General features: G+C 58.0%; 1 protein-coding gene across 1 annotated transcript; it reads left to right on the plus strand.

Annotated features, from left to right (window-relative positions):
• Positions 1-30: 30 nt before the first annotated feature.
• Positions 31-13,318, plus strand: ADGRG5 (adhesion G protein-coupled receptor G5). Its single transcript, XM_069497955.1, has 12 exons — positions 31-94; positions 4,057-4,159; positions 4,362-4,443; positions 5,112-5,268; positions 5,749-5,865; positions 6,545-6,661; positions 8,037-8,189; positions 8,905-9,026; positions 9,265-9,533; positions 10,058-10,169; positions 12,509-12,786; positions 13,162-13,318. Exons 2-12 carry the CDS (start codon positions 4,096-4,098, stop codon positions 13,260-13,262), a joined length of 1,572 nt encoding a protein of 523 aa, XP_069354056.1. The 5' UTR covers positions 31-94; positions 4,057-4,095; the 3' UTR covers positions 13,263-13,318.
• Positions 13,319-15,138: the final 1,820 nt, after the last annotated feature.

Genomic DNA, 15,138 nt, shown 5'->3' on the forward strand with positions numbered 1-15,138 from the left:
CTCTTTGTTTTTTTCAAGGCGTTTTACAGGCACATCTCAGAGATACCGTGGGTTCGGTTCCAGATCACCGCAATAAGGCCAATGTGGCAATAAAGTGAGTCACACAAATTTTTTGGTTTCCCAGTGCAGATAAAAGTTACGTTTACACTATGCAAAAGCACTATGTCTAAAAATGTACATACCTTAATTAAAAAATACTTTATTGCTAAAAATGCTAACCATCACCTTGGCCTTGAGCAAGTCACGGTCTTTTTGCTGGCGGGGGGGTCTTGCCTCTGCCAACGACGGATATTGGTGGGGGTTGCTGAAAGCTGGCGTGGCTGTGGCAGTGTTTTAAAATAAGACAACAGTGAAGTTCGCCACATCAATCAACTCTTCTTTTCGTGAGAAATTTCTCTGTAGCATGCGATGCCACGTGATAGCATTTTACCCACAGTGGAACGTCTTGCAAAATTGAAGTCAACCCTCTCAAATCCTGTTGCTACTTTATCAACTAAATTTATGTAATATATTAAATTGTTCATTGTCATTTCCGTAATGTTCACAGTGTCATCACCAGGAGTCGATTCCATCTCAGAAAACCACTGTCTTTGCTTATCTTTAGAAGCAACTCCTCCTCCATCCAAGTGTTACCATGAGATCGCAGCAATTCAGTCACGTCTTCAGCCTCCACTTCTAACTCTGGTTCTCTTGCTGTTCCCACCGCATCTGTACTGACTTCCTCCCCTGAAGCCTTGAACCCCTCAAACTTATCCATGAGGGCTGGAATCAATTTCTTCCAAATCCCTCTTAATGTTGACATTTTGACCTCCTCCCCAGAATCATGAATGTTCTTAATGGCATCTAGAATGGGGAATCCTTTCCAGAAGGTATTGATTTACTTTGCCCAGATCCACCATAGGCATCTCTGTCTGTGGCAGCCACGGCCTTGTGAAATGTATTTCTTAGATAACAAGAATTGAAAGTCACAATGCCTGGTTGATTCATGGGCTGCAGCCTGGCTGTTGTATTAGCAGCCATGAGAACAATATTAATCTCCTTGTGCATCTCCACCAGAGCTCTTGGGTGACCAGGTGCATTGGCAATGAGCAGTAATACTTTGAAAGGAATCTTTTTTTCTGAAGAGTAAGTCTCGGCCGGGCACGGTGGCTCACGCCTGTAATCCTAGCTACTCTGGGAGGCCGAGGCAGAAGGATCACTTGAGGTCAGGAGTTCAAGACCAGCCTGAGCAGGAGCAAGACCCCATCTCTACTAAAAATAGAAAGAAATTATCTGGCCAACTAAAAATATATATAGAAAAAATTAGCCGGGCATGGTGGCACATGCCTGTAGTCCCAGCTACTAGGGAGGCTGAGGCAGTAGGATTGCTTGAGCCCAGGAGTTTGAGGTTGCTGTGAGCTAGGCCGATGCCATGGCACTCTAGCCAGGGCAACAGAGTGAGACTCTGTCTCCAAAAAAATAGAAAAAAAAAAAAGTAAGTCTCATCTTAACAGTGGGCTTAAAATATTCAGTAAACCATGCTATAAATATTAATAGATTGAGGGCATCCAGGTTTTCTTTTTCCACTTATGGAGTACAGGCAGAGTAGATGTAACATAATTCTTTTTTTTTTTTTTTTAAGACAGAGTCTTGCTCTGTCACCTGGGCTGGAGTGCAGTGGCAACAGCCTAGCTCACAGCAACCTCAGACTCCTGGGCTCAAGTGATCCTCCTGCCTCAGCCTCCCAAGTTGCTTGGACTACAGGGGTGCACCACCATGCCTGGCTAATTTTTTCTTTCTTTTTTTTTTTTTTTGTTTAGTAGAGATGGGGTCTCCCTCTTGCTCAGGCTGGTCTCAAACTCCTGAGCTCAAGTGATCCTCTGGCCTTGGCCTCCCAGAGTGCTAGGATTATAGGTGTGAGCTACCACGCCCAGCCAGATGTAACGTAATTCTTAAGGGCTCTAGGATTTTTGGGATGGTAAATGCCTATTCACTTCAAGTTAAAGTCAAGCTGCATTGGCCCCTAACAAGAGACTCAGCCTGTCCTTTGAAGCTTTGAAGTCAACCGTGGACTTTCTCCTCTGTAGCTATGGGAGTCCCAGAAGGCATCTTCTTCCAGTAAGAGGTTGTTTCATCTACACTGCAAATCTGTTGTTTAGTGTAGCCACCTTCATCAATGACCTTAGCTAGATCTTCGATAACTTGCTGCAGCTTCGATGAATACATCCGCATTTGCTGCTTCACCTGGCACTTTTATGTTATGGAAATGACCATAAACCTCAGGAACCAGCCTCTGCTAGTTTCCAGTTTTTCTTCTGTAACTTCCTCGCCTCGCTCAGCCTTCACAGGATTGAAGAGAGTCAGGGCCTGGCTCTGGATTAGGTTTTGGTTTAAGGAAAGGTTGTGGCTGGTTTGGTCTTCTATGCAGATCACTAAAACTTTCTCCATATCAGCAACAAGGATGTTTCTCTTTGTTGTCATTCATGTGTTCACTGGAGTGACAGTGAATTTCCTTCAAGAACTTTTCCTTGGTATCCCCAGCTTGGTTAACTGTTCGGTACAAGATGCATAGATTTTTGGCCTATCTCAGCTTTTGACGTGCCTTCCTCACGAAGCTTAATCATTTCTCGCTTTTGATTTCCAGTGAGACACGCGGGCGGGTGCAGCGTCTCACGCCTGTAATGTCAGAGTTTGGGAGGCCAACGTGGGAGGATCGCTTGAGGCCAGGAGTGTGAGGCTGCAGTGAGCTCTGATCACACCCCTGCACTCCAGCCTGGGCGACAGAGCAAGACCCTGACTCTAGAAAAGTAAATAAAGGGACATGTGACTCTTCTTTTCACTTAGAGGCCCTGGTGGGGTTATTAATTGGCCTAATTTCAGTATTTGGTGTCTCAGGGAATAAGGAGGCCTGAGGGGAGGGAGAGCAAGGGGGGAATGGCCAGTCAGTGGAGCAGTGAGGACACACACTTGTCACTTACGTTCACTGTCCCATGTGACTGCTGTTCATGGTGCCCCAAACAGTTACAAAAGTAACATCAGAGATCATTGATCACAGAGCACCATAGCACATATAATAATAATGAAGAAGGTTGAAATAACGTGAGAACAACCAAAATGTGACACAGAGACCCGAAGTGAGCATGTGCTGTTGGAAAAATGGTGCAGACTCGCTTGCCTCAGGGTTGCCACAACCTTCCATTTGTAAAAACCACGGTGTCTGTGAGGAACAATAAAATGAACACCCTGGGGACAGGAGATCTGGGGACTGACTTGCGCATTTTAAACACAACCAACAATCCTCTGTTTCTTGCCTCATCCTTCGTCCGCACTTCCCACTTCCGAGGGTCCCGATGCCTCCCGTTCTCGGGTGCTCCCAGGGCTGTGAGGCTTCTCCCCGCCCCTCCCCGCCTCCCCCTCCACGCCACACCCCTCCCCTCTGCGGGAACTTGGCTTCAACTTCTCATGGTCTGGTACATTTCTTACCAGGGGGCCACCTGCTTTGTAGCTTCCAGAGTTTTGCCGTCTCCCGTCTCCGGTCTTCTTTCCCATTGCACCGTCTCTGTGGCTTTGAGCCTGTTTTATCCATTCTTTCTCATTTAGTGGAGTTTCGGGGGGCAGACATAAATTTTCTATATCTAAGCAGAAGTTTATTAGTTCATTTTGAAACGGAGAAAAATGAGGGTGGAGAGAAACAGACTTTTACTTAAAGCCACATGGAGAGTTGATCGCAGGGCTGGACGGGGTCACAAGTTGCTTGCCCCCAGGCAGCGTCCCCTGGGTAAGGTCAGGGCCCTGGGGGAGCCCCCACAGGGTCTGCGAGAGGGAGCGTCTCAGGCAGAGCTGCTAATGGCACCATTATTCCATCTTCGAGGATTCCGGAGTCACGGAGACCTGGCTTCAGGCAGCTTCCAGCAAAGCAAGACCCGTTGCCCTCAGAGCCTCAGTTTCCCCCTCTGTGAAAGGCAGGAGTAGTCAGGGTCAAATAAGGCTGCATGTCCTACCCTTGGGACATGCCAGATGCCTAGAAGTTGGAGGTGGCTCTTTTACCGCAAGGATGACGGCGTGCGCCTTTTGCAGGGCAGGAGCCAGTCCTCGGAGGAGCCCCGGGCACAGGGCATGGATCGCCGGGGGGCCCTTTTCCTCTGCCTGTGCCTTCGGACTTTGCAGAACGTGACAGCAGGTGAGAGGGCCCCGCTGCCCTGGGGGCCCCTGGCCCAGGCCCGCAGCTGTGATGCGAAAGGCGGAGGCTTCAAAGCAAGGGAGATTGAAAGGGGGACACTTTGGGTTCCTGGGGGCAGCTGGAACTGCTGGTGAGCTAGAAGTCTCAGAGGCTGTGGGGCCAGGGGACGGCTGAAGGGGAGGTGTGACTCTTGCTCTCACAGAGGCATCGGGGGACCTTCTGCGCTGGATGGAGAAGATGGAGGGGCCCCCCAGGGGCCGCAGCGCCATGCCCTCTCTCGCTCAGTGAGTCGCTGACGTCCTCTCCTGCTTCGGGTCAGCCGCACCCCCCGCCCCACGCCTGCACCCTGAGTCAGTGGTCCAGGGTTGTTCCGGCGTAGACTCGTAACCGTTCATTTTTCGGCACATGTTTACTGAGTACCTACTACACACCCGGCACGAGGCTCTCGAGATGCAGGATAGACACGTCACTGCCCTCGTGGAGTTTATTGTCTAGGGTGGGGGCCCCTAGTCGTGGGTGCCATGAAACCAGGTGCAGGATCGTGGGTCTCTGTGCATTTTCCTGGGACGGGCTCTGAGGCTCTGGCTGGGCTCTCCAGGGTCTGTGACCCAAAGACCAAGCAACTCTGGGTGAGAGGCCAGTGCTGATGACTGGTCAGGGCTAAGAACTGCAACTGGGAAGCACAGGTACACTTCACTCAGCTGGGGGAGCAGTCACGGAAAGCTTCCTGGAGGAGGTGACAACAAATTGGGCTCTAAACAGGAGTTAATTGGAAGAAGGGGATGGTGGGGATGGAAAGGGGAGGTAAGAGTGTGCCAGGGACACTGTGTGTGCAAAGGTCTGGAGCTGGGAGTGACAGGGGTGTGGGAGGGGGAGGCCCTGCCCTCCCAGGCTGTCCAGAGCCCCCTCTCCTGGCCTTACCCTACCTGGCCGTCTTTCCTCCGGCCCTCAGGCAAGTCCACATCCTGGAGCAGAAGCTGCTGAACGTCAGCCTCGGGGACTACAACCTCACCTTGCAGACACGCACCATCCAGTCCCTGGCCTTCAAGCTGGGCTGTGACTTTGCGGGCCTCTCGCTGAGCAGCACCGCCCTGGAGCCTGTACCCCAGGTTAGAGGCGGAGCGCGTGAGGGTGGGCACAGGGGGCCAGCTGCCTCCATCCTCGAAGCCCCCCGGGGCTGCAAGCGCAGTGTCTTCTTCCTGCTTTGCTGGGGGAGGTTCCCGGGCGGGCAGTGGTGGGCGAGACCAGGGAATCGGGCTCCTTTTAGGGCCCTGGTGCCATCCCGCAGGCTGCCTGGCTGGGGCGGGTGCCGGGTGCTGAGGTGGCCTCGTCCTCAGGGGCCCCAGCTGGGCGGGGTAAATACCCCAAATTCGAGACTGGAGCGGCTTGGAGGGAAGGCCTGGGCCCCCGGAGAGTTTGCAGGGAGGGGCAGCCTGGGAGGAGAGGGTTCTGCAGCTGGAGGCTTGGAGGGAGGAACCGCCCAGGGTTACGGCGGGAAGGTTTTGTGGGCAGTGGGGGGCAGCGAAGGCCTTGGGGCCGGGTCCGCAGGCCTTGGACACCAGCCTCAGCCTGTCCGTGGCCCTGGGCAGGCCTGGGACCACCACGCCATGCAGTTCCCTGCTGAGCTGACCCGGGACGCCTGCAGCACCCGCTCCAGGGAGCTGCGGCTCATCTGCGTCTACTTCTTCACAGACTCCCTTTTCAAGGTCAGCGAGATGGCGGGCCGAGGAGGGTGGGCGCCGGCCCCTGCTTGGGGACACTGCAGGCATCGTCCGTGCCCCTGCCTGGCCTCTGGGTAGGGACCAGCACCAGATGGGACTGACCCACTGCATAGTCCGAGCCAGCCGTTGTGCCGTTCTGGCCTCGGTTTCCCTACCAGCTTTAGCAGAATGGTAGGAAGGTACAACTGCAATCTGCAAATGTGATCTAACAAACCCGGTGGGTTTGCTTGTCCCTAGGCGGGAGACAGACGAGACGGCAGGAGGTCCCTGCCCTCAGAGAACTGTCTCGGTGCTTAGACAAGGACCTTAGAGATTGAGCCTTAGCGCAAGGTTGATCATAGCAATAGGGACGGAGAAACGCATGAGTCAGGGTAGGATCAGGCCGTTCCCAGTGGGCAGTCCGGGAGGGCTGCTGGAGAAGTCGCCTTTCGACCTTGGCTCTGACAGTGAGTGAGGACAGTGGGGGTGCGGAGGGCATGAGGCTGGGACACATAGAGCCAATGGGAGACGGAGCGGGGTCGGGTAAGCAGAGGCTGGGCGGCCGGCCCACGCTGCACGCGTGGAAGTCACGCTGCCCGTTCTCGTCCAGGGAGGAGGGACTCAGACCTCACCCAGGGTCTCCCCGTGTCCCCTGCACTCAGCCCTTCTCCTGCCGCCCTTCCAGGACGACAACAACTCATCTCTGCTCAATAACTACGTGCTGGGGGCCCGGCTGAGCCACGGGCGTGTGCACAACCTGACCGATCCGGTCAACATCAGCTTCTGGCACAACCAAAGCCTGGTACTGTTGGGGCCGTCCCCATTGTGACCCACCCCTGCCCCTCTGCGGCTCTCCTGCTGAACATTGGTTTGACCAAATGCAAACCTATGGAACCATCTTGGAAACCAATTGTTTTAGATTTATCACACTTTGAAAATTCCTGCCGTAGAAATAAGAGAGAGAAGCTGTGACGCACTGCGTTAGTAAGACTCTTTCAGCTGCAAGTGGTGGAAGACCAGCTCAAGCCGGCTGAGCACAAAGGGAATTTGTTGGCTCACGTGAAACGTCCAGGAGTGGGCCGGCTTCAGGCATGGCTGGATCCAGGAGTGGAGCACTGCCATCATGGCTCAGTCTCTCTTCCTCTCTCAGCAATGGTGGCCTGCCGTGGCTTTCCATTCTCTGGCAGGATGGATGCTGGAGTGCCTGACTTCCGTCCCGTATTCCAAGCAGGCTGTTCCCCACCACTGTAACTCAGGGTCCCAGGGACCTAAAGGTTCAGAGGGTCGTGTGTCCACCCCTGCGCAGTCACTGTGCCCAGGGGGATGGCATGTGTAGATTGGCCAGGCCGGGGTCACAGGGTCCAGGAACTCGGGTGGACGGTGTGTTCCAAAGGGAAGCACAGACACTGATGCCAGAACAAGGGAGGGGGCTTTTGGGGGGCACATACCCCGGAGCCACTGCTCCCTGTCCCTGGCATTCCTGCAGAGCCCAGAGCCTCTGCTCTCTGGCTGTCCTCCCTTCGGCCTCTTCGGGACTCTGAACTTCGCCATGGTCCTTTCCTCTCACCTCTCTGGGCTCTGCCACTCTGTTCCCTCCGCCTGCAATGCCCTTGCAGCGCGCCTGTTGGAATCAACACGCCCGCCCAGGCCTCGGTGCCCCCGTCTCCCCTTCACTCCTTGGGACACCCCTGCCCCTTCCTCCGTGGTTTTCTGTGGCACTGCCTGTGTCGTTCCCCCCCCCCAACGTGGCTTGGTGTCAGGGTTGTCTGTGGGTGAGTTTCTCTCCCCCGCTGGGCCATCGTCGTTCCCCACGGGGAGGAGGGGCGGGGACAGCTGGTTACAGAGCAGCTACCGTGTAAAAGGCAGAGCTGAGCCCTCAAGAGTCCACGTTGCCTTTACGTTTCCCACCGTCCTTGTGACTTGGGTATAAATGATTCCATTTTGCAGATGAGTAAACTGAGGCTCAAAGCAGCCTGGCAACTTGCCCGGGTCACTCTGAGAGTCCGTGCTGGAGGTGGGGCTGGAATCTAGGACTCTCTGAGGCCAAAGCCCAGTCAGTGCCTGGCAAAGCGTTGACAACTGTGCAGTTGAGTCACGTTTGGCACCCAGGCCCCCCAGACCCCGATTTGCAGCCCTTCCTCTGCGCCCCTTTGACTGACCCCGGCGTCTCCCCTCAGGAAGACTACACAGTGACCTGCGTCTTCTGGAAGGAGGGAGCCGGCGAGCACCACTGGGGAGCCTGGAGCTCCGAGGGCTGTCGCACGGAGCGGCCCTCACCTGCCCAGGTGCTCTGCCGCTGCAACCACCTCACCTACTTTGCGGTTCTCATGGTATGCACGCGTCCGGCCTGGGTGGGGGAGTTCAGGCCTGCGGAGGACCCCATGTCTGTAGAAGAGGAGCAAGGTAAAAGCTGAGGCAAGGGCCACAAAATCCAACTCAAATGAGCTTAAGCAACGCTCCCTCCCAAAAAAAAAACAGAAACAAAAAAAAAGAAAAAACCTTATGGCCTCATGTTTCTGAAAAGGCTGGGTCGAGCTTCAGGCATGGCTTGATCCAGGGGCTCGCTATCACTAAGATAGTATCTATGTCGGTTCCTCAACTGTGCTTGCTCTGTGCTGGCTTAGTCCTCAGACAGGGTCTCTTTATGGGATAATAATATGGCTGCCGGCAGTTCCAGGCTCATACCCTACTAGCTTTCGGCCAGTGGAATGAGAGCTTCTCTTGCCCAGTTCTGCTAACCACGTGCTCATCTTGCATCCATAAATATGGGCAGGAGAAGGGAGGGCTCTGATAGGCCAGGCCTGGTGTACTTGCCTGCACACAGTGGGAGACGTGGTGGTCCCCCCACCCGCTGCGGGGTGCACAGAGTGGGGGAGGGGAGGTTATCAGACAGGAAGGGGGTGGCAGAAGTCGCCCTGTCTGCCATGGCCTCCTTCAACTCAGGACCGTGCTGGGCTTGTGCGGAAGGGGACGTGGAGCTGAGGTGTCGGGAGGTCCCTGTGACTCAGCCCAGGAGGGTGTCCCATGCCCCCCTTCCTCCCGCAGCAACTGTCCCCGGCCCGGGTCCCTGCAGAGTTGCTGGCGCCGCTCACCTACATCTCCCTCGTGGGCTGCAGCGTCTCCATCGTGGCCTCGCTGCTCGCTGTCCTGCTGCACTGCCATGCCAGGTGTGGCCCTGCCGTGCCCGCCTGCCCGTCCCACTGCGGGGCAGCCCCCCTGCTGCTTCCCCACTGGGTCCCCTGGGGTGGGGTGGGGTCTGGGAGGCAGAACAGCCGTGGGGGGTGGCCGCTGTGGGATCCCTGCGCCTCTCAACCTCCGTTTCCCCGTCATTGTGGATCTATGAGCCCGGGGTAGCGCTGCCTGGGTGATGTCCCAGGCCACGGAGGGCCACGCTTGCGTCCACAGGAAGCAGAGTGACTCCACAGCGCGCATCCACGTGAACCTGCACACCTCGGTGCTGCTCCTGAACGTCGCCTTCCTGCTGAGCCCCGCGCTGGCCCTGCCCGCCGTGCCCGGGTCGGCGTGCGTGCTCCTGGCCGCCGCCCTGCACTACGCGCTGCTCAGCTGCCTCACCTGGATGGCCGTGGAAGGCTTCAACCTCTACCTTCTCCTCGGCCGCGTCTACAACGTCTACATCCGCCGATACGTGCTCAAGCTCTGCGCTCTGGGCTGGGGTGAGCACGGCGTCGCTCCCTCTTCCTCCTGCGCGCAGCCTCCAGCCGGGCAGGGCACTGTCCCCTCCTGGTCTCTCTTCCTCCTCCACCTCCGCCCTGGGACCACTGCATGACCACCAGCCAGCAGCCCTGTCAACAGCCGCCACCACTTTCTGCGTCACCCTTCTGCTCACCACCTCTGCCTGCATCCCTGCCATCGTCACCTCCGCCTCCAGCAGCGCCATCACTGGCACCTGGCACCTCCCAGCCCCTTTCTTTCTGATTTCTAGTCCCTCACCAGTTCCCCAATCCTCTGCTTTTAGCCCTCCACTGCCACCATTCTGTCCCAGGGCATCACTGACGTCCCCTTGGAGAAGGGCGTCCTCCAAGCCCGCCAGGCAGATTGCTCTGAAGCTGGGCCACGTGAGGGCGACTGGAGGCGCAGTCTCCTCCCCGCCTCCCTGGCCCAGTGGAGTTCCGGGTGGCGCCCCAGGGACCGAGGGCCAGCCCCTCTCAGGCCCTCCTGAGCCTTCGTTCCCCTTCAGGGCTCCCGGCCCTCTTGGTGCTGCTTCCGCTCGCTGCCAGGAGCTCAGTGTACGGACCCTACACCGTCTCCAGCAGCCAGGAAAATGGCACCGGCTTCCAGAACGTGTCCATGTGAGTGCCCCCGGGGCTGAGGTGGGCTCCCTGGCTCTGGCAGAAGGGCCGCATGAGCCTGGGGCTGGAAACGGGGCGTCCCGCAGGCAGGGCACTGGCCGTGGGGCAAAAAGGGGGCTGAGGTTTAGACAGGGGGAGGATTGCAGGGGGCTTTGCCACGTCCCTTCTGCTGGGTCCCCAAGGTCCCCTGCAGGGGGAGGCTGTGCTCTGTGCCGGCTGGCTGTAGAAAACCAGCACCCGCCCGCCACCTTCCAAGGCCAGGGCAGCTGGGCCTCCCACCTCCTGGCAACACGCGGCCACCCAGCCGTCTCCCTGTCCTCTAGCTCCCAGGCCCTGTGGGGTGGGGCCCGGGCTGGGGGACAGGCTCCAGAGCCAGCCTGCCTGACACCAAACCCCAGCTCCGCCACCGGCCGGCTGGGCTCCTTGGGTGGGGTTTGTAAGCCGTCTTTGCCTCAGTCGCCCTAACTCTGGAATAGGGCTGACTCTGGGACCTACCCCGTGTTGCGAGGATCGAGCAGGCGGATGCCCAAGGCCTGCCGCAGAGCCAGCCCTCGGCGATGATGAACTTGCGTCAGCCCAGGAAGGAAAAAGCCTCCACGGCCTGCACTTGACTCTGTTCCCCTGCGGACCACCTTGCCCGCCCAGGCTCTGGCCTGGGGGCCCTGGACAGACTCTGCTACTTCTCCCTGTGCCGTGGGACGTTAAGCTTTTTATTGTTAATGTTATGCACCATTTCCAGCTGCCAAACATGGACTAGCGTAAGCCGTGTAGGAGCACCAGCACTTGGCCATGCAGGCTTTTTCCTTCCTGGGCTGACGCAAGTTCATCATCGCCGAGGGCTGGCTCTGCGGCAGGCCTTGGGCATCCGCCTGCTCGATCCTCGCAACACGGGGTAGGTCCCAGAGTCAGCCCTATTCCACAGTTAGGGCGACCGAGGCAAAGACGGCTTACAAACCCCACCCAAGGAGCCCAGCCGGCCGGTGGCGGAACTGGGGTTTGGTGTCAGGCAGGCTGGCTCTGGAGCCCGTCCCCCAGCCCGGGCACCCCCCCAGCAGAACTGGGTGCGGAGGTGGGGTTGGCCCCCCACTGTGAGGGTCGGGTCGGGTCTCAGAGGTGTGACTTAGGACTCTCGGGGATGTATTTTGTTATATAATCATGTGATGTGGACCAAAGGGCGTAGGTGACGCATCCGCAGGACGGGAGCACATTGATGCAGGGACGTTGGAGAGCTCCTTCCCTGAGGGCTGGTCTCCCCCTTCAGGAAACGATTAGCCTGGGTCTTGTGACTTTTATTGTACGTTTAAAACATCGCGTCCTACATATATATGCATTCCTAAACACAAACAACAATAAAAAAAAAACAACCCTGAAAATAATCTAAGTGTCCATGGGGAGGACACTGGATTAATAAATTGCGGTGGCGCCACCGCTGCTAGAATATTGTCTAGCAGTGAAAGAGAATGACGCACAACCACAGTCAACTTGGATGAATCCTGAACATAATGTTCGAGGACCCCTGTGGCTGCAGGGGCAGGAGGCCACATGGGGAACCTGAGCAGGTGGTTGTGATGGTTGGGGGACAGGCTCTGAGCTCAGACAACTGGGCTTCAGCTTCCACCTTTGCCTCTGACTAGCGTGTGTTCCTGGGCCAGAGCCTCAGTTTCCCCATCTGTAGGATGGGGATGATTATGCACCCGCCTCATGGGGTTGTCATGGAGGTTACATGGGCTAATCCATGCAATCATGTGACACCGTGTCCAACCGGGTAACAGGTGGCACCTGTCTTGAAGGTGCCCTGGGGAGGCAAAGGCCCGGAGGGTCAGGGCTGGGCCACCGCCAGGCCTGTGTGGCTCTGTACTCAGGGAAGCAGTGTCTGCCCAGCCCAGGTGGGGAGGGTCCCCCGGGGTGGGGTGTCTCGTTGCACAGAGATGGTGACCAGAAGGAGCCAGCCCTGTGGTGGGGTACGAGGGGACGTTTCCAGGAAAGGGGGCCCAGGCCAAGGAGCCGCTAGAAGGTCGTGCAAGCTGCCACTGGGCTGGCCGTGGAAGGGGAGAGGAAGAGTTTTCGGGTGGATAAAAGCCTGGAGGCGGAGGGAGGCCGCTGTGGCTGGAAAGGCGGAGCTTCGGAGAGGGCGCTGGGGAGGCAGGTGTGTCCCATTGTGGCCACCTGGCTGGGAAGCTGGGCCAGGGGCGTTTCCGCGTGCGCAGTCAGACAAGAGCAATGGGGTCCGAGCCGGGAGACCGGGCCGGGTTGGAGGCCGTCCAGAGGCCCGAGTGACCCTGGCCTCCCTGGCTGGCCTGGGAGCCACGGCGAGCCTGGCACTCCCCCCTCCCCTGCAGATGCTGGGTGCGGAGCCCCCTGGTGCGCAGCGTCCTGGTCATGGGCTACGGTGGCCTCACGTCCCTTTTCAACCTGGTGGTGCTGGCCTGGGCGCTGTGGGCCCTGCGCAGGCTGCGGGCGCGGGTCGGGGCGCCGGGCGCACGGGCCTGCCGGGACACCGTCACCGTGCTGGGCCTCACCGTGCTGCTGGGCACCACCTGGGCCTTGGCCTTCTTCTCCTTTGGCGTCTTCCTGCTGCCCCAGCTGTTCGTCTTCACCACCTGCAACTCACTCTACGGTAGGCGCTGGTGGCCTGGAGGAAGGCCCAGGGCAGGGGGGTGGCCGGCTGGCTGGCAGGAAGTTCACTGCCAAAGGTGGAGGGTGAGTGGAGGCTGAAATCCAGCCCACGGCTCCTCTAGCCCGCTGGAAGGGGCCGCACCCACCCAGGGGACGGGGTACTGCCTTCTGGTGTGCGCGAAGGCACCTTGTGGACCGGCGGCTGGGCCTCCAGCTCCTCAGCTCTGCTGTCCAGCCCCGTTGGCAAGAGATTCTGGGAGTCACTCATGGGCCCTGGGGAGGCCCAGCTCTCTGCGGCTGGGCGAGGAGGTCTCGGGTTCTTGGGAGGCCCCGAGCTGGTCCACGATGCTCCCACTGACCCGCCTTCTGCTTGCAGGTTTCTTCCTCTTCCTGTGGTTCTGCTCCCAGAGGTACCGCTCGGAGGCGGAGGCCCAGGCAGAGATGGAGGCCTTCAGCTCCTCCCAGGCGACGCCATAGTCGGGGCCTCCTGGCCTGGAGCCCTCAGCCTCCCTGGCTGCCTTCAGACCAAGGCCCCGGCTCCCGTGGAAGGGGGCAGGCCCCCTCCCTTCTCTGGAAGGTGGCAGGCCTGCTTCTGGACCCCCAAGGCCACTGTGTCCCCCAGGGAGCCTTTTCTACCTCCATGGCCTCCCCAGGCACCGAGTGCGGGGCACTGCCCTGCCACCCCCTGACATTGTGCTCCACGGCAGGGGCAACCCTGCCCGAGGGTGGCAAACCTTGCCCTGGTGCCTGGGCCCAGCTGGCCAGGCCTGTGGGCAGAGCACTGGCCTGGGAGTCCGGAGGCCACGTTTCAACGCCTGGCTCTGAGTCCTACTGTGTGTCCTTGGCCTGTTATCTCTCACAGACCCTCAGTTTCCATATATGTGACTTGGGGGCCAGTGCTCGGTCCTACCCCACGCAGGGGCTTCGTAAAGATTGAATAAGACCAGCAGGGAGAGTGTCAGGGTGGGGTGAGAATTCTGCAGGCTCCACCCGCCTGCTGGGGACAGGATGGCGACCAGGCTGCCCCCGAAGCCCCTGCTTGGCCCCGCTGCCTTCCTCCTGGGCAGGGCGAGGTAGCGTCCCGGCTTGGGGCCCCCAGCCCAGTGCTTAGGGTCCCACCCTGTGTCTGAGACCTTACTGGCCTATGCCTGAGGCCTCTTTTCCTTTAACTCCCCAAATTGTGATGACTCCAAGTCCAAGCCCACCCTTCCCAAAGATTGGGAAGTGCAGTCCTGCCCAGAGGGTCCAACTCCAATACCGCCATCACCCAAAGATCTGGAAGTTCAGTCCTTTCCAGAGACGACTCCTGCAGTGCTTGTAGACCCCTACAGGCCACTTAGCCCATAGCGTTTCCTCGGGATCAGAGGGGAATGCCTGTTTCTCCTGCAGCTGAGCCAGCTGGGCCGCAATGACCTGGCTATTTGATGGCTGGTTGGGACTGAATTTCCCTGTAGGTGTGAGGGTGTGGGTCCTGAACCCAGAGCTCAGGCAGAGGATCAATCGCCCACGTCTGACCATGTGGGAGACAACTCGTAAAGCCAGTGCTTTTCCAACGATGGACACCAGGGGGCGCTGTTGGCTTGTGCTCAGGGGCCATTGGCTTCAACACTGCTGCAGCCACGTGTCTGTGGACGTGATCAGCAGCTGCAGAAGCCCACACCTGCAGGGCGGTGCCTGCTGAGTGACGGCAGGAGGAAGGGCGAGCCCCTGGGGCCATTTGTCTCTTTCCCCAATGCAGCTGTGTGCTGTCACCCTCGGGGGCCGTGCCCCAGGCATACCTGGCACCAGAGAGTCACAAGCCCCCAAGACTCCCAGGGCCCTGTCCCGGGACATGCGGCAGATTTTATAACCTTGAATGTCACAGGGAAGGAGCTGGAGTAGGATTCCCCCAGGGAAAAGTTTGCCCAGGGGCATCGCCTGCCCTTCTGTACATTTCTGGGTGCAAATAGCTTTTCACCAGGTGCTGAGTGGTGCAGGCCCCGAAGCCAGACTGCCTGGCTCACATGCCGGCTCTGCCACTTGCTAGCTGTGTGACTGTGGACAAATCACTCAACCTCTCTGTGCCTTAGTTTTCCTATCTGTAAAATAGGGGCAATAGCAGACCCATTTTGAAGATGACATGAAAGAATCCCTATAAAGAGGCTTGGCACAGAGTAAGTGCTCAATAAATGGTTACTATTGTTATCATTAGTATTCTTGCTATTATTGTTAAGAGTTTCAACTGAGTCTCAGAGGCCACCTGTCTAAGCCCCAGGCCCAGGTCTGCTCAGCCTTACAAGACCAGCTCCTCCTCAGACACATCCCGCAGTGCCTCAGTTTCTGTCCCCTTTTCTGCTCCAGCCTCACTGGCTTT

The sequence above is a fragment of the Eulemur rufifrons genome, chromosome 23 (assembly GCF_041146395.1).
Source record: "Eulemur rufifrons isolate Redbay chromosome 23, OSU_ERuf_1, whole genome shotgun sequence".
Classification (NCBI taxonomy): Eukaryota; Metazoa; Chordata; class Mammalia; order Primates; family Lemuridae; genus Eulemur; species Eulemur rufifrons.